At 44.4% G+C, this 25,341-nt stretch overlaps 2 protein-coding genes across 7 annotated transcripts in view; both read right to left on the bottom strand.

The window, feature by feature from the left end:
• Window positions 1-13,953, bottom strand: part of ARMC8 (armadillo repeat containing 8) — a 57,855-nt gene extending 43,902 nt beyond the window's left edge. For 5 of the 6 annotated variants that reach the window (XM_052687301.1, XM_052687306.1, XM_052687302.1 and 2 more), the window contains exons 1-2: window positions 13,817-13,953; window positions 11,713-11,789 (exon numbers count right to left, since the gene is read on the bottom strand). In XM_052687301.1, coding sequence (XP_052543261.1) covers window positions 11,713-11,789; window positions 13,817-13,861 — 122 coding nt within the window. In that variant the 5' untranslated portion in view covers window positions 13,862-13,953. Of the gene's footprint in view, window positions 1-11,152; window positions 11,172-11,712; window positions 11,790-13,816 lie in introns of those variants that run through there. The other variant, XM_052687305.1, reaches the window with a different exon arrangement.
• A 3,755-nt stretch (window positions 13,954-17,708) lies between these two features.
• Window positions 17,709-25,341, bottom strand: DBR1 (debranching RNA lariats 1). Its single transcript, XM_052687312.1, has 8 exons — window positions 25,116-25,341; window positions 24,923-25,047; window positions 24,760-24,840; window positions 23,888-23,973; window positions 22,435-22,659; window positions 21,550-21,630; window positions 19,898-20,043; window positions 17,709-19,343 (listed from the first exon to the last, which is right to left on the bottom strand). The coding sequence occupies exons 1-8, from the start codon at window positions 25,310-25,312 to the stop codon at window positions 18,674-18,676; spliced, it is 1,611 nt and encodes a 536-aa protein (XP_052543272.1). The 5' UTR covers window positions 25,313-25,341; the 3' UTR covers window positions 17,709-18,673.

The raw sequence follows: 25,341 nt of genomic DNA, 5'->3' as shown, positions 1-25,341 counted from the left end.
GCTATTCCTCAACTTTTTAAAGAAGAGTACTTATAAAACAACTGCAGAAGCAACACGGTGGATGTTTGAAAGGAATTTCAGTGGTAGAACAGATGAGCTAAGTCCAAGTACTAAGCTGCTTGGGCCACACCAGGGCTACCTACCTTGTAATCACTACTCAGCTCAAAGTCGTCAGAAAGGCTGGCTGCATCATGTCACACATCCTCGAGAAGCAAAAGAGAAAGCACTTGCAAAGCACTCCAAAGAATCGTGAAGATGCACTGAACCGCCAGGCAATCTGTTTCTGGTGACATTTTAATGCCCTGCTCAGATGACTGGACACATCATTTCAGACACAAGTCTGAAATGACACAAGGGTCACAAGACCCTTTTGTGCCTCTTTGTAATAACTCCACAATAGAGCAGCTTGCTAACTCCATATTCATTTAATACATAATAAGTATTACCTATCAGAGTTGGATTTGGGGTCCCTTTAAGTGGCATGAAGACAGTCAAGCTCTATAATTTAGAGGTTTAGTGAGGTTACAGTCCCAGCATGAACAAGATCCAGATGAGTTTCTCCATCACAGCTCATCAAGTTCCTCAGAAAGGTCACAATGGGTAGACAAGAAACTGAGAAATTTGTCTGAGATAGAAGACAAATCCAACACAACTTCAAGAAGTTTGAACATAAAATTAAGTATCTTCAAACTCATAACCAGACCTAAAACAGTCACACGTAGGGCTTGGAAAAGATCACCATGCTTGCATGTCTAGGTACTCCCAAGTTATGCATCTCTTCAAATTTGCTACTAATAGAAATGAGACTAGTTATATGGAAAAAAAACCAAACAAACAGGAAGGTATGGAAACAAAAAATATTCCTAGCATGTTGTAATCCAAAGTTGAACAGTAGAATTTTATTTGGTTCATTATGCAAAATAATTATACGATTTCATTTTATGATTTTCCCAATCAAGAACTACTCCCCACAGAAAGTAAAGAAGTGCTACGTATTATCTTGGTCTTTGAGGTCCTTGGAGAACCACGCAACCTGAAGCACCTGAGGATAATTCCCTGACATGAAAACATCATCTCCAGCAAGTTTGAACTCAAATGACTTCAGATCCAAGAAGATATGAGACTCATCCAAGAAGAAAGAGTAATGAAGTTCCTAACCTTCAAAGTCAGGCAACTAAGAAACATCAGAGACGTGCAATCCAAAACTGGATATCCAACTTTACTTTCAAGTATCATGCACACTGCTCCCACTTTTTACTATGAACAGGTCCTTGAAACCAAGAGGAAGAAAAGAGCAGCAGAAACAATTACAAAGAGAAGAGAATTTCAGAAGAACAAGTAGCCTGTGGTGCCGCTGGTGTGTGAACACCATGATTCAGAGGAGAAAGACATATAGACTTCCCAAAAGACTTGCAAGCCCTCAGGTAATTTCCCAATATGCTGTCAGGCAGCAGTAGAGCATGAGCAGCTTCAGAAGAAAAGAACATATGCGTGTAAGATCAGTGTTCCCCGTTCCTCAGGAAGGCAGCTCTCCAACCCAATCCATTCTATGATTCTACACAGAAAAAAAAGCAAAAACCATGAAGTTTCCATACAAAGAAGCTGTAAGGTTCTTCTGAGGTAGGGTTTCGTGTGCTCTTTCAAATCCTTTTTAATATTCTGTGTATCAAAACCTTACATCTTTCATTCACACTCATTTAATGAAATAATTTGCATTACAATTAATTTTAATGCATGGATTTAAAGTCTGATACATTATATATATGCCTACATTTTCTGCATGGAAAGAAAAATATGTATGTGAAAAATAGTCAAAAAGGATATGTAGACTGCCAAAAATGTGAAGTGTCCCAACTAACCTCTTGTAAATACTTCTTCCTTAAGTGCTACATCAGCTTTCTCCATCTCCTTCTGCTTTTTAAATCAATAAGAATGCAGCTGCATCAATTCAATCCTGTGATAATTCACTACAAAGTTATAAAGCTACGCAGAAAGTGAAAAAACAGAAATATTTATTTTCTGCTTCCAAATTGTTAAAAAGGGCAACGAAAGTCACCAGGTGAGGTTCATCAACACTAACAATCTCTTGGAACGCAGCAATGTAGAAAGAATCTGCTCCATTAATCTGCCACAAATAGCAACTTAAGGAGCAGCCCATGCTAGCTTTGTGGGCGCACCTGTACAGAAAAACCATCTACAATATTTCAGGAGTATATGAAAAAATCATTTCTATCCAAATGCAGTTGGACAGAAGTTACAAAGTGAACTAATTTGCCAACGTTATACAAATGCACTTTTGATTCGTAAAGCCAGATATAACCCATTTGGGGCGAGCAAGAAGCACTAACAAAGTCTATAAAACAGGTGAGTACTGAGAAAATGAACATTCTATTCAACACTTCATGAAGTTTACTCTCATTTGGGACTCTGAACTGGTGTGAGTTCACTTCCCAGATGAGAAAGAACAGAGCTCTAAAGCGTTTTTGTCAAGCCCTGATAGCAGCATCTCTTCTGCAAAAGAAATTATGTGAAAGCAACATCTTTACCCACATTTTTAAATACAGTTAATTGAGCACAAACAGAAGTAGGTTTTACAATGTTATAGGAAGTCCTGGAAATCTCCTTCTAGCAGTGCAACACGACATAGCTTGGAACAAGCTAGAGGGACTTGATGAGGAACGACAGAGAAGATAAAATGAACAACCTCTGCATTTTCTCATCTCGTGTGTTCTGAAAACAGAGTAGGTAACCATATTTACAATGTTCCCACCCAGAGAAGAATATTCAACACGAGGTGAACAATCACAGAAGGAAAAATAATCCAAGAAAAGTCAAGCCAGCACATTTAGCTCTAATACAGAATAATTACAAAAGATTTTTAGAGGATTAAGTATGCAGGAGAAGCATCCAAGGCAATGTGTTGTGAGATCAGAACATTTATCTACCAAAAGCAGAGCATTTGGATGAAGCAGGACATCTGCCTGGTAGGGTTTTCAAAAACCCAAAATGTAAATATCTAGAAGGCTGGAATATCTGTAGCAGATACAAGGAGATAGCTACAATAAAAACTGCCTGCTGCAAGCTCAGGACAGTTTCTAAGCTTTGGTATCACGGAAGCAAAACCCAACACGGGTGGACTTGAGTCAGAAACCCACTGTCAGGCTGAGGCTTTGACAACTGTACTTTCTCCAGCTGTCACCTTCTCTTCCTTTTCCCTTCTTCCTCCTCTCCCATTTCAATGGTCAAATGCAAAAGAATCAACAGAAATTAATTACAAATTTTGCACGCTAAAATGCTCATCATTATTTCATCAATTAATGTCTACAGTGGATAGTACTACAGCTTGAATATCTGGTAAGTGTCCATTAAAGCACTAAAAGCTCCTGACAAGTGCTGCATACCACCAAAAAGAGCTGATTTTTTAAGGTAACGATCAAGTTGAGAAGAGAGATTTCAATCTTTCTAATCTCAATTGAAAAAACAAACAACAAAAAAGGTAATTTTATAATTTTACAGTAAAGAATGATATAGCATATAAATACACTTATTGTTACTCAACTTCGTGTTTTAACACTCAGAAACTGTTACACAATTAACACAGCACAAACTAAACAAACCCAAGGAAACCCCAAATCCATGGTTGTTCCCAATCTCAATTCTGTACTGTCAGACACTGCACAAAATGAGAGTGCTGTAGAAAACAGCACGTGGCAGCAAGTTGCAGCAATGCAGAACACAGATACTGCTAGAAGCCATCACCTCATCAGCCTTCTCCACACCACACCACAGAAAGCCTTGAACTCCTATCTAATGTATCCCATTGGAAGAGACAACTTACCTTGTCATGTTTTCTTGCCAATGAAAGGACCACACAGAAAGGGGAGCTGTTCCAACGACCCACATCTATCATTAGAAATATCCATACCTTACTCCTCCTCTGAACTTATCTCAGTTTCCAGCACTCATTGCCTTTGTGTATGTGCCTGAAGTCTTCCCAACCAATTTTTGCTGCCAACAGAAGAGTCTAAACCCAGTCAACCCACCTGTCTACAAAAGGCTAGAATCATTTGAGAACCTATGCCTCGTTTCAACTTACCTTCCTTTCAGATCTCTACGTTCACTGACAAACCAGGAGATGCTGCTTTTCCTACCTCTCAACTACGTTTTCTTGTCTCATCCTTTGTGCTGGCTCTGGCAATTGTGCTCCAAAGTGGATGAGAGCACTAATGAACTGAAAAATTGCCTACTCAACCTTGAGAATGACACATCTCACATTTCATGTGCTTGAGGTCAGCAGCGGATGAGAGCTTAGCCAGCTTTTTTAGATCAACTTTTTAAATAGAAGAACCACCACAGAAGCTGTGTTCAGTGCTCCCTATCACCAGCATTTCAGCTTTGGAGCACAACTCCTCTGCTTAAACTAAGTTGCAACAGTAAAGAATGATCTGAAGAGACGTGGGGAAGAACAGTTGCACCTGAACAAGGACTCCTTGAAACACATGTTCTATTCTGTGGGGGAGAAGGGCTCCTCTGCAGCTACAAGACTACGGGAGAAGTCTTCAAACGCATAACCCAAAGCATCCAACACATACAGTCACTCTGTTCCTTCTCCCATTTTGAAACCACTATTCATTATCAAAATAATGTTGTCTGCCACCAATCATTCCAACAGAGAAAACTCAGGATTCATTCAGTGCAGGAAAATATTTCAGAACGGCCTTCAAGGCCCTGCTTACTTATTCCCAGATAAGTGCACATTAACATTGTACCACACTGTCCCCATTAGCTTAGGCCAGCAATCACCAAAAGATCAACAGAATCTGTTCACTTGACATGGCTACTATTCATTAGCTGGTAACTTCAAATCTTTCCTGCCTTGAAGCACAGCCTCAATTTTCAGCTCCATCAGCTGACTGAGTGCACTGGCCTCCATATGCATTGGGCATGCTTCCATTTCCTTTCCTTTTTCCTTTCCCATTTTCCTTTCCACGAGAGACAGTAAGTACTCACCAAAACAAAACAAATTCACCATTTACCAGTACTCTACCTTTCCCATTCTATGTCTGGGAACAGACATTTCAGACAACACAGGTCGGAAGCACGTTTGTAACTTCACCAGCCAGCCCTCCCGCTACCTTTCCTTCCCCAACGGAGGCAAAAAGAAATCCCAATGCATTTCAATCATCAAGTGAGCACTAACAAAACAGCATACATACTAAAACCATTTTAATCAGCTGGTAGGCAAATTTATGTAAACAGAGTTCTATCCTTCGGATATTGCTGGAAATGTTGACCTCCAACAAGGAGATAACCTGAAAGAACAGTTCTGTGCTGCAAACTGAAAATGAGCTTGTTTTGAAAGGAAACTATTTTTAAATGCTGACTGATCAATATGAACCACAATCTTAGAACAAAAATCAAATACCAAATATTAAGCATCACAAACTCAGTAGCACTGCTGTTCTATGGCACACGCTCCTCTCAAGCCCAAATTATACCTGACTCTTAACTCCCCTACACACCCAAAGGGCACAGCGTGACTATTTCTCCCTCCTCTGCCTACGATATTTCTCTCTCTTACAACCATCCCTCCTCTGCAAGTTGTCTAGCAGATTACTAACAAGTTAAAATCTGAATGACCTAAGCATTCAACTACTGTGCTGAGCCTAAAGTTTGCCACTCAGAACCTGTGTGAACAATACTCGAGTGCCTCCTGCTCTCCAGCTACACCAGTCTGCCTGATGAAAGATGCCTGTCCCCTTATCCTGCTTTCAGCCTGCAGCATCACAGTGACAATACTGCACCTCAGACGTTGGCATCTAGAGAGCAGTTTGGAGAAGAGGAGCTCCATGCTCTGACAGCAGTGTTGAAACAGATCCAATAATTGTCAGTGCTGTGAGTGGCAACGGCAAGTTTTGAAACGTTAAACAACCCTCTTAGTCTGATTACTTCTAGCCAAATGCAACAGGCATACTTAATTTCCTATAATTCAGTCCTCCTCCAGTGTTTAGACCAGGAGTTACATAATTTATTAGAAAACTTCAGTGCTATGCATTTGTACCTTCTGTCGTAATATAAAGCAAGTGCAAATGGGCAAAAAAATTCAAAGATAGAAGTCTTCATTATAGCTTCATTTCTTCCCTACATATCTACATTATATTTCCACCTGACTCTACAAAAGCTATTATATTGAAACCCCATCTTCCCACAACACAACTTCATTCCCAAACAATGTTTGAGGTGCTTTCATTTTCAGCATCCACCACTCTGAAAAACTTGCCTACCTATTACATTCCCCAGCCTGCCTCCTGAAGGGGAACACTGAAACAGAGCACTGCTCCCAGCTCCCTCTCACCTAAACACGCTCAAACTTCCCTGCCAGATTCCACAACCTAAAGAACAGGCATTCCAGACCACAGAGACCCTATCCTGCAGCTCAAGAACTGCAGCACCAGGAAAGTCAGGAACCTCTTCTCTCAGCGTGTGAATGATGCTAAACAAAAACACTTTAAAGATTACACAACTTGTAGATGAAAGCCCTGAGCTGAAGAATGACACCTGAAAGTTTCACACTGTATTTGAAAGAGCATCTATTTGTCACAGAGTACCACACCAAGTAGGTCAAGTGATGGACTGAAAATATACGGAGGCAAAGCATAACAGGAACAAGCCTCTAAAAGCTCATCTGCTCTCACAGAGTCTTTCAGGTGAAAACTGAAGCAAGGATGTGTGCAAAGAATAAAAAATGACTCCTGCAGAAAACTCAAGTCCAGAATTGCCCAATGAGAGGTGGCAAATGTGACTGGGTATATTCTGGATGTGCTGGTCATCTCATAGAATGACAGGGCAGTAAGAATGAGAGGCAGAAGCAGGCTCTTGGCACCAGGCTGATGGGCTTCTTGGTGTTCCATTGGAGATGGAATTCCTTCTCTTCCCACCCCACGAAGCTGCCGTTCCCATTTCACAAAGCTTTACCTGCAGGCATGTGTGATTATTTTACAGTCTGGAACACTTTTTCAATACCAAGAATAAATAAATGAAAAAGATGGCTGTAATAAACACAGTTTGAGGTGTTCCAAATAATTTCAAAGCAACTGCCCACAGGAGATGCAAGATAGGTCCCACAAGAGCAGTGTTACTACTTAAAATAGAAGCTCTTTTTTCCTGGCCTGTGACTGCCTTCTGCTACCTTCTGTTTGAAGAAGGCAGAATCATCCTCATCCAAACACAAGCACAGTGCACTGCCCTTCAGAGGAGCTTTTAACACATAACTGATTTTCCATACCAAGACTTAGGCTAGGTTAACCCAACTACATTTTGGTTGTACCAAAATATCATTTTCACAGTCTTCAAAACACCAAGTGTAACAATTAAACACCGTCAGCCTAAGCCTGCAGGGACCCCAAAAGATTCAAAGGGATCCACCAGTTCTGATCCACAGCCAACCCCTGCACATCCATATCAAAAACACATTCTCAGACACTCAAAATCATACTGCATGGGAAACATATATGTATATATATCAAATTAAATCATAGAATCACAGAATGGCCTGGGTTGAAAAGGAGCACAGTGCTCACCCGGTTCCAACCCCCTGCTGTGTGCAGGTCACCAACCAGCAGCCCAGGCTGCCCAGAGCCACATCCAGCCTGGCCTTGGATGCCTGCAGGGATGGGGCATCCACAGCCTCCTTGGGCAACCTGTGCCAGTGCCTCACCACCCTCTGGGTGTAAATATACCACATAGATCTGTACCACTATTCCCCCCACCAGAGCACTGCACGTGGCTACCAGGGAAAAAGGAAGATACTGTAAAGTTCTTCAGCACCCAGCACTACTCCTATAGGACAATTCCTTCATTTTCCTGAGAAATAAAATGTTCGTGCAAGTTTGGAAAACGTTTGTCTGGCAACTCCAGCTGCTGGGGTTTAACACATCCAAAAAGGATAGGCACAGCAGGAGCATGGGAATCCTCGGCACACCACCATGACTATTTACAAGCCTTACAAAATGACATCCTATGATTGCTAAGGGGAACAGCCTGATGAGAAACAGTTGGGACCCTGAATAAGCCAGATTTCTCAGAGAGGATTCTCCTTTCAAAATCAGCCACTGAGATGGCATTTACATCGCTCCCTAAGATGACAGATTGCCTCTTTGAAGACATCACACTGACTGTAAGCATGACAAAACATTTCTCAAACATGTCTCTGACCAGCAAAGAAATCAGCGGACAGAAATAGGCATCAGTCTTGCATTTGAACAAAGTTTGACCCTGAGATTAAGAGTGGATGAAAATCAAATGGTAGTCTAAAATGCTGCCACACAGCAAAGCATTGGATGGAGCTGTTCAAACAACACAGAAATTTACAGAGCTGTCCACATTCTGTTCCTCTGCCAACAATGACGGAGTATTGAAGAGAACATCTGAGAGAACACAGTCTTTAATCACTTAGAACATCAGCTCGGGGTTGTCTATGGATTCCCAACACTAAATACGTTCAGTATCTGCTCACCTGACATTATAGCTGACCTTGCCAAATGCAGGCAAAGCGTATCTGAGGAGATGTGAACTGTAGGGCAGTAACATAGAAGATTAAAGGTTTAGAAGAGCACTTAAGCAGACACAAAGCAAACCTGTAAGACCTCTCAAGCATAAGCATGGACTCAATGTACAGCTTATGTTTACAGAAGGAAACTACAACCTTAAGTTTCCTCATTTATAAAGGTGAATGCACACACTTCCACACAGATGTGGATATGCAGAAATGGGCCTTGCACATTTTCAACAGTTCTGCACCAGCTAGAGAAGAAGGCTGTATAGTCAGTCTTGCAACAAATCCCAAAATTCCAAATCCTGAACTGAAGTCACCAATTTACAGGCCAGTGTGCACAGTTTTCTCCTTCCAAACTATGAATAACAAGGTGAAAGTAATAGAAATGATGCAAACAAAAGTTCCATGTAAAACTGGACCATGGTTTCTCGCTTCTCCCACAAAGAGGAAAACCAAAAAGCCCCTGGCCAGGCAGGACTTTGCTGTGTGGGCAAAAGGCAGTTCTGAACATTACCTCTCTGACAACTCACGGGAAAAAAAGAGATGACATTTGGTAGTTTGTACACCTTCAGAATATGTAATTATAAGCTTTCTCCATTTACAAGACCACAACTGGATTGGCATGATTTTCAAGTCCAGGAAGCATTTAGCTGAATTTTACCTTTATCAAACCTCATTCAGAAGCTGCTTTTCATTAAAATATAAAAGGATGCAATTAAAAGAAAGCCCCAAGCCCAGGTTACTCATTCAAGTTTCTTTAATAGCATATGAAGAACAGAGCTACTGTAACTGAAGACAATCTGCAGAAACAAAGCCTCTTAAGACAGCCCTTTCCGATCCTTGATATTCATACAGCCCCATCAATCAAAATAAAAATCTAGGTCATCCATACTTTCAGCCAGGAAGGAGGAGGGAAAAAAAAGCAGCACATCTTAGGAACCAAAGATTTTCAGTGAATTCCACAGAATACTTGGTAGAGCTTCTGAAACACGCCTATTCCACCCCTACACCCTTTTCCACCTCACCTCACCCCCCCATATCAGTTAATTCCAACTTCAACACATTTTCTGATACTGCAGGGCAAAGGAAGAAGGACAAAGCTGTATTATTCTGCCCAAAAAGAATCTTGGATTGAGGCTTTTTTATACCTTCAATTGGACTGTATCACAGCCATCCACTAATTGGAAAATAAACCCATCACAAAGGATTTGTTTAACATCAAGAAAGATGTACTCTCAGGAACAGGTTTTTAATCAGTCACTAACTTACCTTACCAACCAGATCTGCCCTGTGATTGTTTTCCCCTGCACTCCTCAGAAGCACTTGTCCTGTCAGATGTGTAGCTTTAAAAGGTCTAAGGGAAGATAACTTCAGCGTAAATTCCTTCAGCAGTTTCTAACAGTTATTTGAACCTCTACAGCAATGAGCCATTCTTAAAAGGACAGATCTTCCATCCATTTTTCAGAGCATTTGCTTGAGAAGAAATGGCTCCTGTACAAAGCTCAGCCTCAAAGACACTGGCTGGTGGTCTCTGCAGTACCAAAAGGCAAAGAACATATCACAACAGACACATCCAGCTACTGAAGAAGAAGGAAGCGCTGAACAAGCTGTGTGATCAGAGACCAGATGCAAGCTCAGAGAACTTCATGACACAGAGCAGCATAACATCTTCTATATTGGAAAGTGGACACCAAACTGGCATCCAGCAAAGAAAGCTATTGTGAAATAAACTGGTATTTTGCTGTCTTTAAATGGACAGATTATAAACTAACTGGAGAAGCCCAGCAAGATAGTTTCCCTGATCAATCAATTTTATTCCAGATCTAGGAAAAACCAAAAGGCAGCTCAGCATAAAATTCACTGTCATGCACAGACAACAGAAAGAATTTCAAATGCTAGCTAAGACAAATCGATTGCCCAAGACTTTTGGTTCTGGACAATCACTGCAAAAGATGAAAATAACACCCCAAGAGAGAGGGGAAGGGATCCCAATGCTTGTGGCTTCCAGTTAATAGAAGAAAGCAGAGCGGGCAGGGCACACCGCCCCATGCTCAAGCACCTCCAAGGAGGTTCAGCCAGCCCACATGGGCCTATGGAAACATTCTCACCCCTGAGACCATCCAACCCAGCTTCCTGAGCAAAGGAGTAAGAACAGGGGGTACAAGAAATGCCAGACTCTTCTACAGGGAACAGCTGAGGACCCGAGAACACGTACACTAATGTACCAGAAGTTTTTGTACAGGAGAGTGTATTTCAGCAAATAAAGTTTTCAAGACATTTATATCAACACCTGCTTTGGTTCTCATGCGTTTCAGAAGAAAAGTAATGCTGATAAGTTGTCCATCCTATCCCCAGGACATCTTCCTGAATACTTCTTTTTTTTCTTTTTAATCTACTACTGGAAACACCTCAGGTTGTCCCAAATGACACAACCAGCAGTCCTGGCTTTGTGATCCTCTTGGTTCTGACATTTTGCCAGTCAGCCACAGCAAGCAAGCTGCAGACAAGGCCCAACGTCAGCAAAGTCAGACATGGGAAGGGACCTGCTGTGTGATTACAACGGAGAGTGCATAGCCCAAAACCAGCAAGGAAACAGACCTTTGTACCAGCTCTACTACCCGTTCAGCAGGGCAAAACTTCTACTTAATCTTTCCATCATTCCCACTGTCATTGGCATGCAACACTGAAATATAATTTGCATCACAATTTATTTCTATGGAAGTATTTTCTTTCGATTTGCAAACCCCTTCATTTTGACAGAAGCCACGCATCAGAAAAAATCAACACTCAGGCGTAGCAGCAGGGGAAAACAAAAGAGGCAGGTGTGATGACTTGGCAGAGGACAAGAAGAGAGCAAGAGGAAAGAGAGGAAAGTAGATTTGTAAGAGAATCAGGAGGTAGCCTAAAGGAAGAAATGGATTATGAACTTTTCTTGAATGTTTGCTGAACGTTTTAGCCTCACTGCTGCCAAGTGGGAGGCTGGCTATAGCACCACAAAGTAACAGGGTGTTCAGCAGCGCTACCACGTATGTTTTAAAATCCCCAACAAGATTTCTCTAAAGAGACAGAGCTTCTTCCCCCAACCGCCAGTGCTGGCAGGACTGCAGCTAACCCAGCTTACCTCACCCAACAGCCCCAAAGCCTGTCAGATAACTTACATGACACCTTGCAGGACTTTCTGGGGATCCAGGTCAAACAATCTGTCGACGTAGTGGCGGCTGCTGGCTGTTACCTCCTGCAGAGGAAAAAAGAGGATTGTTTTTAAATACTTTTGATCAATTCATATAATGGCTGTTAAACAGGAATAGCTAAAGCAACAGCAAGTCTGTTGCTTGTCAAAACCTACCAGGCAAGATAGCAGCAAAACCACAGGATCATATTCAAATGTGCAGTATGTTATTGCTGGGCAACATCTGCACAAAGAATTAACCGTGTTTAAGTGTGAGTTAAAGAATAAGATGTACTTAACGTGGGTAGCAGCACATTACAAGCCAAAGCATGTTAACGGAGTGCTGCCAGGTGCCTGTATGGTTACCAACAGGACACAGAAAAGGGGTCAGATATATTTCAGATATCAGTATTACCTTCAATTCCCATTTTATTGTGTCAATTACTACACAGAAAAAAAAGAAAAAAAAAAAACAACCATGAATTCCTGCAAGAAACACTTGCTAAGAGCTGTTACTGTTGCTCAAGAACCATGCTGACAAACAAGCTCTTGAAGAGAAGGAAGCTGGTATTGAGACATCTCACTGCAGGACGCCTTATCACCTTTACCCACTGCAGAAAACAGTCACCTGACAGACCTGCTGCTGTCCCACACAACCTCAGTGGGGCAGCAGCACAATGTTCTCCACGACAGCCCCATCCCTACTGTGTCAGACAAAGTGAGCTCTCATCTCAGCAAGAGGACATGCTTGCAAGCCAAACACTTGTGCACCAATGACTTATTCTCTTTGAGAAGATCCAAAGTTGGAGATGGAAAGCATTCCAAAAAACATGAGTGGGAAAGGGGAAGGTAATTTTCCCTCTGGGTTCTCACAAACACGTGACAGAATGTATTTCCATTATCTCACTTTTTTTTTTTTCCTATTCTGCCAACTCAACATTTTGTTATACTCTTCCCATTTTTTCCTTAACAGTTTTCCTTGAAAGAAGCTACAAAGGAACTACAAACACTCCATTGCTTTGCAAGCATCCACTCTTGGCTAAACCTGTGCCTCTTTTCTTGGAAACAGCAGAACTGCCAGCAGTGTGCTGGGTCTCACAGAAGTCTGAAAGGAGAGCCTGGAGGCAGCAGGAGCCCTCAGCCTGCAGATGACTTCAATTACACAACTGTGTAAGTCCTACAGGCGAGTCCACAGGTAAGTTGTTCCTATTTATGGTCTGATTTTTGGGTGGTGCTGCATGGAGTCAGAAGTTGGACTTGATGACCCTTATGGGCCCTTTCTAGTTTGGGATTTCCATGATCATCCACGTAGCGAAGACAATATTTTTGAGAACAACAGGGAACTTCCATCTGCCCGCTCCATATACTTATATGTAGAGACGTTCTGGATTCTGGAGATCCCTCTGCCTTCCATTTCTAAAACACCCTGGTTTATCAGCTGGGTGATAAGCCCCTCACTTAAATCCTGGGGCTGCGACGAGCACAAGGGCGTTCATACCGAGGCCACCAAGTCCTCCGGGCGGGACCCAAAAAAAAAAAAAGAACGCTTTCCCAACACCCTCATTTTCGCGATGTCCTCGCTTAGCAAGAAACGCTACGCCGGACAAACAGAGCGGGCCGCTCTCGGCACGGAGGTGAACGCGCCGTTCCTCAGCGGCAGCGCCCCGCCCGCCCCCTCCCCACACGGCCCGGGCAGCCCCGCCGCGTGGGGGCGGGCAGGGCCAGGCGGGGTTGGCCGCAACCCGCCGAGCGCCGCCGCGCGGTACCGCCGGAGGAAAGGGGCGGAGGGGAGGCGAAGGTGGGGGGGACGCGCCGAGCGACCCGCGAGGTGCCGAGCCGCCGACGCGGAGAGGAGAGCCCCGCGCGGGGAGAAGTCGTCGGGACGGGGCGCGCGGGGGAGCGGCCGCACAACCGCCTCGCAGCGCGGCCCGGCCCGCGCCCCCCCGGCGCCGCACAAAGCGCCGGGTCTGGTGCCTGGCTCTCTCCGCCGCTCGCGCGGCCCGAGGTCGGGCCTGGCCCCGCGGCGGGCGGCCGCCTCCCCGCCCCGGCTCCGAAGGCCCCCGCCGGCCGCGCCGAGGGGCCGCGGCACTCACCGAAAGAACGCTCATGCGGAGCGGCGCCTCCAGCACGCACGCCATCTTGGCGGACGCAGCCGCACCAACAGCTCCGCCGGCGGCGCCCTCACGCGCACGCCGCCGCTACCGCCGCCGCCGGGCACGGCCTCATCGCGGGGCGCTGCGCCGCCGAGCGGGCTGGGGGGGGTGCGCGGTGGGCGGAGCGCCGCAGCCTCGCGGGCGGCGAATCGGCCGATGCCGAAACTCCGCTGCTTGCCGCCGGCCCGCCGCCGCGGCGCGTGCGCGATAGGCTCGGCGCGAGGCGCACGCGCCGCCACCGCCCCGTTGCGGCCTTAACCCCGCCTGTGCGGAGAGCCCTGCGGCGCGCTTAACGCCGGCCGTGCGGCGCTCCTCCCGCCCGTCCCTCGCTGGGGCTGAAGCAGGAGGGGGGATTCCTTCCCGGTTGGGTCGACCGCTGGGTGTTTGCCCTAACGCTTCTCTCAAAGCGCTCTGCGTCTTAGGAACTGACTGAGCCGCGTTAGTTTTCCCCAGCTTTTTACGTGCTTTCGTGGAGTACTTGGTCTTCACGCATCCAACTGACAGCTAGAAATGCCAGCTACGTGTAGGAGGCTGTGGGGAGGGGAGCCGCGGGGGACGCAGATAGCTGCCACGCAGGGCATGGAGCTGCTGTGGGTCGTGGTAGAAAAAATACGTGTTAATTACATTACATCTGCACTCTGCTTGGTGGATGCTATTATGCTTCATTTAAAAAGAGAGAGAGAAAAACAGGATGGTTTGGGTTGGAAGGACCTTTCAGATCACCCGGTTCCAACCCCTGCTGTAGGCAGGGACACCTCCCATAGCCCGGGTTGCTCACAGCCCCATCCAGCCTGGCCTGGAGTGCTCCCAGGGAGGAGCCACAGCCTCACTGGGCAACCTGTTCCAGGGTCTCACCACCACTTCTTCCTAATATCTAGTCTAAATCTCCCCTCATCCTGTCACTACCTGCCCTTATAAAAAGTTCCTCCCATCTTTCCTGTAGGTCCCTTCAGATCCTGGAAGGCTGCTGTAAGGTCTCCTTGGAGCCTTCTGTAGGCTGAAGAGCCCCAACTCTCTCAGCCTGTCCCATAAGGGAGGTCCTCCAGCTCTCTGATCATCTTCACGGCTCATTTCTGGACCTGCTCCAACAGCTTCACATCCCTCTGCTACTGGGCCTACAGAAGTAGATACAGTGCCCAAGGCGGGGTCCCACGAGCACAGAGTAGAAGGGCAGAATCACCTCCCTCAGCCTGCTGGTCATGCTTCTTTTGATGTGACCCAGGATACAATTGGCCTTCTGGGCTGCAAGTGGACATTGCTGGCTCATGTTGAATCTTTTATCCACTGAAACTCCCTAATCCTTCTCCTCAGGGCTGCTCTCAAGCCATTCTCTGCCCAACCTGTATCTGTGCTTGGAACTGACCTGACCCACGTGCAGGACGTTGCACTTGGCCCTGTTGAACTTCACAAGGTTGGCATAGGCCCACCTCTCAAGCCCGTCCAGGTCCCTCTGGAAGCATCCCTTCACTCCAGTGAGTGTCAGTTGCACCACTCAGCTTGGTATCAGCTGCAAACTTGCTAAGCATGCACTCAATCCCACTGTCCATGTGGCCTACAAAGATGCTAAATAGCACCACTCCCAACACCGATCCCTGAGGAACACCACCTGTCATATGCCTCCACTCGGCCTTTGAGCCATTGACAGCAACCCTCTGAGTGCAACCATCCAGCCAATTCCCTATCCAACAAGTAGTCCATCCATCAAAGCCATTTTCCCTCAATTTGGCAACCAGGATTTCATGTGGTGCAAAGCATTTGATGCTGTCCAAGTCCAGGTAGATGTCATCAGTTACTTTTCCTTTATACACTGATAATGTAACTTCATCGTAAAAGGCCACCAAGTTTGTCAGGCACAACTTGCCCTTGGTAAAGCCATGTTGGTTAATTACCACCAATACTTTGTCTTTATTTTCCACATGCCTTAGTAGTGTCTTCAGGAGGATCTGCTCCCCAGGCACAGGGGTGACACTGACTGGCCTGTAGTTCCCTGGACCTTTTTTTTTTCCCCCTTTCTTGAAAATGGGGGTTGTTTCCCGTTTTCCAGTCAGTGGGAACTTCTCCAGGCTGCCACGACTTTTCAAATATGATGGATAGCAGCCTGGCAACTTCATCCACCAGTTCCCTCCGAACCTGTGGATATATCTCATCAGGTCCCATGAACTTCTGCACCTTCAGGTTCTTTAGATGGTCTCAAACCTGATCTTCACTTACAGTGGGCAGATCTACCTTCTTAAAGTTCTTACCATTGGTTTCTGCAACTCAGGCAGTGTGGCTTAAGTCCTTGCCAGTGAAGTCTGAGGCAAAGAAGCCATTGAACACCTCAGCCTTCTCTGTATCCCTCATGATCAGATCTTCAGTTTCCTTCCAGAGAGGGCTCACATATTCCCTGACCTTCTTTTTATCACTCGTAAACTTGTACAATTTCTTCTCGTTCCCCTTCATGTCCCTGGCTGGATTGAATTCTGTTTGGGTTTTGGCTTTCCTAACCTGATCTCTGGCTGCTCAGACAACTTATTTGTAGTCCTCCCAGGAAACCTGTTCCTGCTTCCACTCCCTACAGATTTATTTTTTTTTGAGCTCAAGCAAGTCCAGGAGGATCTTTATTGATCCACTGAGGCCTCCAGCCATTCTTGATGCCTTCTTCTTGGGGTGCACTGCTTCTGGGCTTGGAGGAGATGGTCTTTGAATGCCAATCAACTTTCTAAGGCCCCTCTTCCCTCCAGGTCTTTCTCCCATGTCACCCTGCCAAGCAGTTCCCTGAAGAGTTCAACATCTGCCCTCCACCTCTAGGGAGATTCTGAATCTCTAGAGATCCAGAAGTTAGTATTCTGTCTTGGCGTTCTCCTGCTTTCTAGAAAGCCAAAACTCATTAAGCAAAAAGGGCAGGTGCGACAACCAAACAAAGACACAGAAAGCCAGACTAAAATGGGCTACTAAAGGTAACCTATGCCTTGAGTAGTTTTTCCAAGTTCTTACTCTATTTTATACTTCCAAATTGCATCTGATACTACAGACGGAATACTTTATTACTATTATAATCTTCAGACTGTGGGAAAACATAGGCATTAAGATTTGTGCACTGCAGATCCAGGAGTCCAAAGGGTACTCAACTATTTTCAGTAACCTAGTGACTTTAATGGTGACTTCAGATGACCTGAGGTTTACTCTAAACACTTCAAATCCTTCATCCCATCTTACCATAGTTCTCTTTGGTGGATGTTGTGACAGACATAGAGATGCAGCATTAATACTGTCCTACAGCTCAGTGAATAAAGTACTGTTCTCTGGCAGGGAGGAGAAACAAAGAACAGGATGTTAATGGTATCAGCACACCAGTATAAATAATAAGAACTGTGGGGAGCAATGACATTCCCTAGCTCTTGAATACTTACGAGCTGTTTTTTTCCCCCATAATGAACTGCTGAGAAACAAAATGCATCTCAGAACATGAAACTGATGGTAAAGACAGAAGTTGAAGTGCTTGCCTGCTACAACCCATACCCCCAATCCATTTCACTCAGCTCAACTTCACACAGCTCAGGCATTAGAGGAATAAAAGCACAGCGGAGGAACTTCTGGTACCAAGGGTGGCACAGTCCTGAGGAAATCCCTCTGACTCTGACAGCTCAGAGTTTCAGAATACCAGTAGAACTTTCACGTGTCATTAGACCTGTTAGTTTTACAGTCTATAGTACTTAAAAACATCATTCTAATTAATCCATTAAGTTCTGTTACCCTTACAGCCTTTAAGGCCATAAATACGTGATTTGTTTGCTAGTAATTCAGAGCAAACAGAGGTGTAGAAATGAGATTTCAATTTCCAAGATCTATATCCTGGCAGGTCTTGTTCTCCCTCAGGTTTATTAACGGTATTTTGGAAAATTCCAAGCTAAGCTCTAAGAATTGGGCAAGTTGCATACTAACAAAGAGAGCAGCAGGCAAAAATGTGGGCTAAAGATAACAGTAGGCATTGCTGTCTCAAGCAACTTACTATCAGATTACATGATAACACAACCTTAATTAGTAAGAATTGAGACTGTGCTGACATTCACATTCAGGAAGCTACATAGCTGCATTTTAATTTAAGGTATGTTTCTCAACTTTTAAGAAACAGCACACGAGTTTTTAAGAACAGTAGTCCTCCATGGTCCTCATAAAACTCATGCTACAAATTGAGACATGGTTTTCTACTGAAAAAATATTAGAATAGACAATACACATAGTTCTGTTTTTGACCATGAAGCTTTTCTACAGCACAAATGTCACCAGAAGCAGCCTTCACTCTTCTATTGCTGTTTTGTTATCCTGGGAATTCTGCTTTCAAATGTAGTCCATAGAGTTATTGCATATGCTACTTTGTATTAAAAAAAATAAATCAGTATAAAACAAGACAAAAGCAATAAAAGCAAATAGTTCAATCTCCCGAGTCAAACATCCCCTCACTTTGATTTCAGTTACAGTTTAAGAGCTCTCGTTAAACAAGCATGGTGAATCTTGTATAGCAGTACAGCACAGGATACTGAGTAAAAACTGATAACCAAGAACTGAAGCAAAAACCAACTGATTACACATGACTTAAATCCTTTGACAAAGTACTTGCTACAGAATTTCACTTGTGACTGAAGTGTTTAATCTAGCGAAACATTCTTCCCTGCAAGAGGTACACTGTGCCTCTTCAGCTGAAGGAAGCAGCATGATTAAGATCAAATAATGTTAAAAGCATGAGCAATTCACCATAGTTCTCATCACCATTGCATAAATAGGTGGGGAGTGAACTTAGTTATAAATCATGTAGTGCTATTTTGTTTCATCTTCATCCTCTGCAGCATAGATGGCTTGATTCCTTCTCCTAATTTTAATGCCACTGTTCCCATTTTCACTACCACTAACACGCTTTAAAGGTCTCTCATTCAAGCTCTTCTCTTCCACCTGCTTATTCACACCAGATTTCTCCAGTTCCTCATTAGTGGAGTCCATAGCATCATCAGATGATACCGCCATGGAATCTGGCATGATCCTGATGTCAGAAAAACTTGCAGAAAACTCAGGAGGATGATCGGGGGAAGGATCTACGGAACACGTGCTCAAATCTTCATCACCACCTTCATCATCCAGCATTATTTCATCTGGATTAATGGACGAAAGCCCAGAGTTATCAGTATTATATTCACTAGGTTCCTCTGCTGACCCACTGCTGTCCATTTCCTCTTCTTCCTCTTCATACTCTCCACGTACTGAGCCCTCTTCTTTAACCTGCTGGATTCTGCCATTGATGTCAGTGAGGCCAAACTGGGCACAAAACTCAGTGGTCTGTGGATTGATGGTGTGAACTGGTTCCATGTTCTTTTGGGGCTTGCTGGGATCATAACAAGCAGCTGTCAAGGTGAAGTTGCAAGGAATTTTGAGGTCATGATTCAGTTCTTCTAACACCTCCTTGATGGCCTCTTCTGTTGCACTGTAATCCCACCTAAGTAAGTTCATCAAGTAAGTACATCAAGTTAAAAAGAGTGCAGCTAATCTAAAGCTATTTTCTCTTCTCGTTGCAAAGAAAAATGTTTAAACATGGGTAACAAATTCACCTTACACAGACAGTTTCTTAAACTTCTTTTTCTCCTGGAAAGCATATTACCTTAGGGCAATACTGACACTGCTCTCCCCAGCAGGTCTGTGTATTACGCCAGCCGACCCAGGGAGCATTCACCACCCCACCCCATAACCCAGCCTGATTTTCAGTAGCACAGCAACTGACAAAGAAATCAGCCACCATGTATTTTTGGCTCTGCAAGTGGTGCTAAGTTTGCAAACAAAATTAACTGCCTGTGCAGAGTAGTAAGGAAGTTGTAAGCTCTAAGAGCACAGCTTGTCATCATCTCCTTTGTTTTCCAAATCATCTGACGTTCTACAATCATTTGTTTTATCACATCCTAAAAAAGTTAGAGACTGCAGAAGAACAATAATAACATACATATAATTCCAGCCCCCCTAAGTCACACTTTACTTTCTACTTTGCATGCTACCTACTTTGCATGGAGGCCATTATTTTCAGGCACATTCCATGAGCTCTGAGTCACATTAATCAGACTGTTGGTGGCCTTGAGGACTGCAATCCATTCAGCATCATACTCCAGCGAGTCACCTGCAGTAGGATCATGCTCAATGTCTATTATCTGTTCAAAAGAAACAAACAAACCAAGAGATTAGATATTTCTCTTGATACCAGATAGTGATTTAAGTTTGAAGTGTTACTTTCATGGTACAGTTTCAGTCAGGTTAGAATTACACTAAGCTGTTCGACTGAGGCTACCAAGTCCTCTCAAGGACTACCTAGGAACTTACTGCCACAAGGAGGTAAGAAAGGACAATCAGTGATTATAGGAGGCACTTCCATAACATTCCTCTTCTTTTATCTTAGAGCAATTAAAAATAATCTCTCCTCACTGCTGCCAGCCACTGGACAGTTAGACAATTTAGAAGGCAAGAATTTAAACCGTATCTTTTAAGAAACATGGACAGAATTGAAGGCAATGGTTATTTTGCTACATACATTCTTAGCACAGCAATGAGGTTAACATCAATGATTTTTAAAAACAGACAACATATTGAAGCCCAGATCAGTTCACCTTCAGTGACATCAAGCCAAATCAAACAATTCAGATGAGCCAACCGGCAGCAGTGAGCTGTGATTTTAAATAATACGTTCAGCAATTCCATTTCTTAATGTAGTTCAAAACAGCTAAACACAGGTGGATGACCACACTGCTGGAAGTAGTCTTACTGTAGACCAGTTCCACTATGATTTTAAGCAAGGACTGGCAGCCCTGTGTGCTTTCACACAGCAAAAGTCCACCATCCTCAGACTCTCCCATCTTCAAAAGTAACTAGAGCAAACAGATCCCACCTTACATCCTAAGGACAGATAATGAATCGTCTCACCTTTAAGTCAATAAATAAAAGCTACTGTAAAGTAAAACTAAGACTTGACTGCATTTGAAGAACAAGATCTCTGTAGCTCCCTCCTTTCATATCAAAGGGCTTCAGATTCATCCATTTTACAGACGGCACTGCAGGTAGCACACACAGGCTATGGACATGAATATTATTTTGCATTTAGAAAATGAGTTTGGCACTTCCATTAAGAACTCCTACAGCCTTCTATCACCCTTCCTAGCACCAATCAAACTGAAGTAGAACCACGCTCCTAGGAAGCCACTTGGAATCCTCTGGAAACAAATGACAGGACTCAACTTACAAACTCAAACAGGAGCAAGTCATAAATCCAGACACGAAGGAAGTCACTATCTGATCCAAACTATGTCAAGAAAGAAGCAGAAAAGCCTCAAAACAGGACTGTGTCTGACCTTTATCAGAAACGCACAACAGGAGATTCAGTACAGGTTAAGGTAGAGCTACTGATCTAAGAAAAGTAATTGTTCTCAACTGGAAGGAAATGGTAGGAGAAAACAGACATCTCACCCGCATGACAGGACACCAGACCTACTCAGAAGAGCAATATTTACAAAGACAATTCCACCCATGCACCAATTCCCAGTTTCTTGTCAGTCCCTCCATTTGTCAGAACTAGTCTTCAGCTTATATCTGAGCCCAGCACTTAGCAGTCCATACAAATACTTAAATCACTTTGAGTGAAAAAGCCCATGGCACACAGTCATCACCTGCAAAAAGTCTCTGTGAGGCAGACATTTATCCAGAGCCAAAAACTTGGTTGCTTTGGGTAGTTCTTCTTTGGATTTTGTCTAGGAAACAGAAAGTTTTACCAGCATTTATATGAAATGTGACTATTCCAAACAAGTTATATACAGAAATCTAAAGGCGCATTTTGCACACAACAATAGTTTCTGAAATAGAGAAGCACAGGATTGTAAGAAAGAAACTGAAGGATAAAGAGGACAGATATCAGCAAAAGTCTAACAGAAATTTGAACACTGATGACAGCAAGCTAAAGCAAGAACCACAGATCTCCCTCAAACAAGGCAGCTGAATACGTTTAGCTTTGATGCCAAAAGAAAACTTTTAACACAATTACGAACAGACTCAAGTCCAGCAGACCTAGAGTTCCATTCCTACAGCTAATGAATTGCAAATAAGAACAGCACATTGCTCTCAGCAACAACGCAAACACGATAACTTTCAGCCTATGGGGACCGATTGTTTGTTTTACTGTAGGCAGCCAGACAACTTCAAGGCACCCTCCATCTCAGGTTAACCGCTACCTCTATCTTTGTTTTCAAGTTTTATTCTTCCCCAATAAAAGGGGGAAAAGGGCACTTTTCTATGAAATTCAAATTCAGAAGTTCAAAGTGCAGTAACTTGAGTTATTTCATGCTGCTCTTGCAGATGAGGTGGTAAACACCTCTGATTTATAACATCGCTCATTTACATAAGCTAGTAATTTCAGGACCACTTAATGCTTTGGGACTTAAGCTGAATATTAACTATTAAGCAAATACATGTTAATTAGATGCTTTTCTGAACATATTACTTGCATTAGACTTTTGAAATTATTAGATTACACAGACACTCTTGGTTTCATTCTTTACCTCGTGTTGCATGAAAGCTGCAAACTTAACATGGAGATGTGCTGAAAACCAATAATTAGGTTTCAGATGCTGCAGAAGCTCAGAAGCAGCAGGGCTTCCTAACGTGTTGCTCTCCACTTCTTGACGGAAGAAGGATTTCATTTTAAGCAGCTGTTTCTTGTTTCCATAGTGATATATGCTCCGTGGCCAATCATGTGACATAAATATGTCCATTGGATGCTTTAACTATCAAGCAAAAAACACATACATGTAAATAAAGCACGCACAAGAAAAATTTTAAAATTAAACATAACGAGACAACATGCAATAGCAAGTGCTCTCCTTCAGATCAGATACAGCTAGCTGTGAGCACCTGGCTCCCTTTCCAAAGGGATTAAGCATAACAGCAAGCACATCTTTCAGCTGCCTTTGAGGCTATCGAGGTCTCTAGTCTCCCCGGGTCACACCGCACCTTCCTGGGCCCAGCAGCTGTGTTCTACATACACTGCTACCTTGTAAGACAGGCTGAAAACCAGATCTACAGAGTAAGTACGCACAATCAGAGTAGCTGCCTTCCTCACTGATCTTTTAAAGCTTTGTTTAGAAGAGATAATGGCTAAGCATAATATTCCTCCTCAAAGGGAGCATCCCTTACAAGTCCAGTCAAATGTCTTAAGTACATCTTGGTTCAACATTCAGTGTATTTCCATCAGCTGTATCAGAGCACACTTCTAGATGAAACCTAAAGCCAGTTAATAAGAAACCTGGGGAAGTGCATCAAGCTCTTTACAAGGGCAGCAAATCTTTGTGCCATTTTTAGCATCTCTAAACACTCTTAGCATCTCTGAAGTGTTCTAAACACTTCAGCACCCAATGGCTACCTGAATAATCATTCACAAGATGTTTATAAATATACATGTATTCACACTGCATCCTTAGCCGCAGAGCAGCCCTTGTGACAAAGGGGGAAGCAGGATCAATAACAAGGCTAATCATCCCTCGTGTTTCTAACTGTAGGAGCAAAAAAACTTCAACTGTGACTTGAGATCAGCTCATCCAGCTGGTTCAAGGTTGATTAGTAAACCTTGTATCAACCAGCTCAGACATTAGACAAAGTAGCGCACATCTTCCTACAGCTAACAAAGCTCAATCACTGGAGTACAGCTGGACTTGTTCCCTTCTGAGCTTCAGCCCATTTAACAAAGTATCTCCTGCTCCTGCTTGCCTCAGATCAAATTTGCACTGCTACATAACTAGGTAAAGGAGAGAGCAGGAATAGCAGCGGGGTCATCGGCAGCATAAAATGACCATAAAATAAAGTTAGCAAAGATTTATTTGTATGATCTATTATCTAGCTGTTCAAAACAGCTGTAACATCTCACTTTTAAGTTAACAAATAACATTTACCCTTGGTTTATTTGTTACTGTTTTTAGAAAACAGACAACAAAAAAACACCACAGACTTTTCACCAACCTGCTTAAGTTTGAAGACCTCGATGTTCCTGACATGGTAAGCACTTCTGATCGTTTGCTGGTTGTATGGTGGACATTCAAAGTGGCCTGGAACATTGAGAAAAGAATAGTGGTCCAACAGAGATTTTGTCTCTCTCATGTAAGGTGAGACAGCACTCCTCATTACTTCCTTCCCATATTCCTTACTCACAGACACACTGCACCACCACATGCCATAACAGAGAGCTATTTGCTGCACAGCCACGCAACATCTGCCTGAGCCTGTTAATATCACAGAGTCATAAAGGTTGGAAATGAGCTCTACGATCAAGCCCAACCATTGACCCGTCTCCGCTCAACCATGTCTCTCAGTGCCACATCTCCATGCCTCTTGACCACCTGCAGGGATGGTGATTCCGCTGGTGCCTGGGCACTGTGTTCCATCAGATCTATGCCTGCACACACACCGACAGCCACAGAATGTACAGTAGATGGAAATAAGAGGTATCAGAGAACAAACTGTAAAATTATTGTTTCAGTAGTTAGTGCTATCACCTCAAGTCCCATCTCCCACAAGCAATATCCAGATAAAGAAATTGTATGCTCTGTAACAACAAATTTAGTTAAAACCCATGGGTATTAAAGAGAATTAAGTGTTCCAAAAAACTACTTTGTTCTTGGCAGCTTGAAAGCCACCTCCAAAGCCCCTCTGGAGCAGCATGCCAGGACAGGAGCATACATTCAGCCACACATTTAGCAGTGAGACAGAATGAGCTGCCTATCTGCTGACTCCCGGTGTCATTTGTGACCCGATCTCCGGCTCCTCTCAGACACGCACGCATTAAGCTGAGGGGAACCGAACCCCGCTCGGGCCGCCCCTCGCTCCTACCGTACCTTTCCGGTAGTCGTGCGACTTGAAGATGCCCGAAATGCCGCCGATCCTCACTCCGCGGAACCGCACCACGCCCGCGTAACCTGCGGAGAGGAGCGGAGAGGAGCAGCACGTCACGGCCGGGAACGGGGACGGCACCGGGAGGCGGGGAGAAGCCGCACGTACCGAGGTAGTAGATGTTGGGCGCCACCCATCCGCCGTAGGGCAGCTCCTGCAGGTGGTTGGAGGCCTCGTGGTTCCCTCCGATGAACACCGTCAGCACCGGGGCCTTCTTCTCGCCGGAGTAGTACCTGCGGGGGGGACACGGCACGCTGCGGCTGGGCGGCCAGGCCGGGTGGGCCGAGCCGGCGGCACTCACCGGTAGAACGTCTGCATGTGGCGGTACTTGGCGGGCACGGCCATGCAGCGCAGGTCCGCCTCGTTGCGCACGGCTTGGAAGTCGCCGCAACAGAGCAACAGGTCGGGCCGCACGTTGTGCCGCTTCTGCAGCAGCTCCAGCGTCTCGTACATCTTATCCAGGGCGCCGTGGCAGCACCCCGCCACCGCCACCTTCATCCCGCCGCCGGGACACCGCGCAGGCGCCG

Source organism: Tympanuchus pallidicinctus, unplaced genomic scaffold, assembly GCF_026119805.1.
Source record: "Tympanuchus pallidicinctus isolate F22 unplaced genomic scaffold, pur_lepc_1.0 scaffold22, whole genome shotgun sequence".
Taxonomy (NCBI): domain Eukaryota; kingdom Metazoa; phylum Chordata; class Aves; order Galliformes; family Phasianidae; genus Tympanuchus; species Tympanuchus pallidicinctus.
Note: the sequence above shows the minus strand (reverse complement) of the source record. Positions and strands in the feature narration are given on the sequence as shown.

What these genes read in the sequence shown, in the direction of transcription:
- DBR1 (XM_052687312.1), bottom strand. Translation starts at nt 25,312, where the DNA reads ATGAAGGTGGCGGTGGCGGGGTGCTGCCACGGCGCCCTGGATAAGATG. An exon ending in AGGTCTTCAAACTTAAGCAG is followed by an intron (nt 22,660 to 23,887) that starts GTTGGTGAAAAG and finishes TTTGCTTGATAG; the next exon opens with TTAAAGCATCCAATGGACAT. An exon ending in AATAATGGCCTCCATGCAAA is followed by an intron (nt 19,344 to 19,897) that starts GTAGGTAGCATG and finishes GAACTTACTTAG; the next exon opens with GTGGGATTACAGTGCAACAG.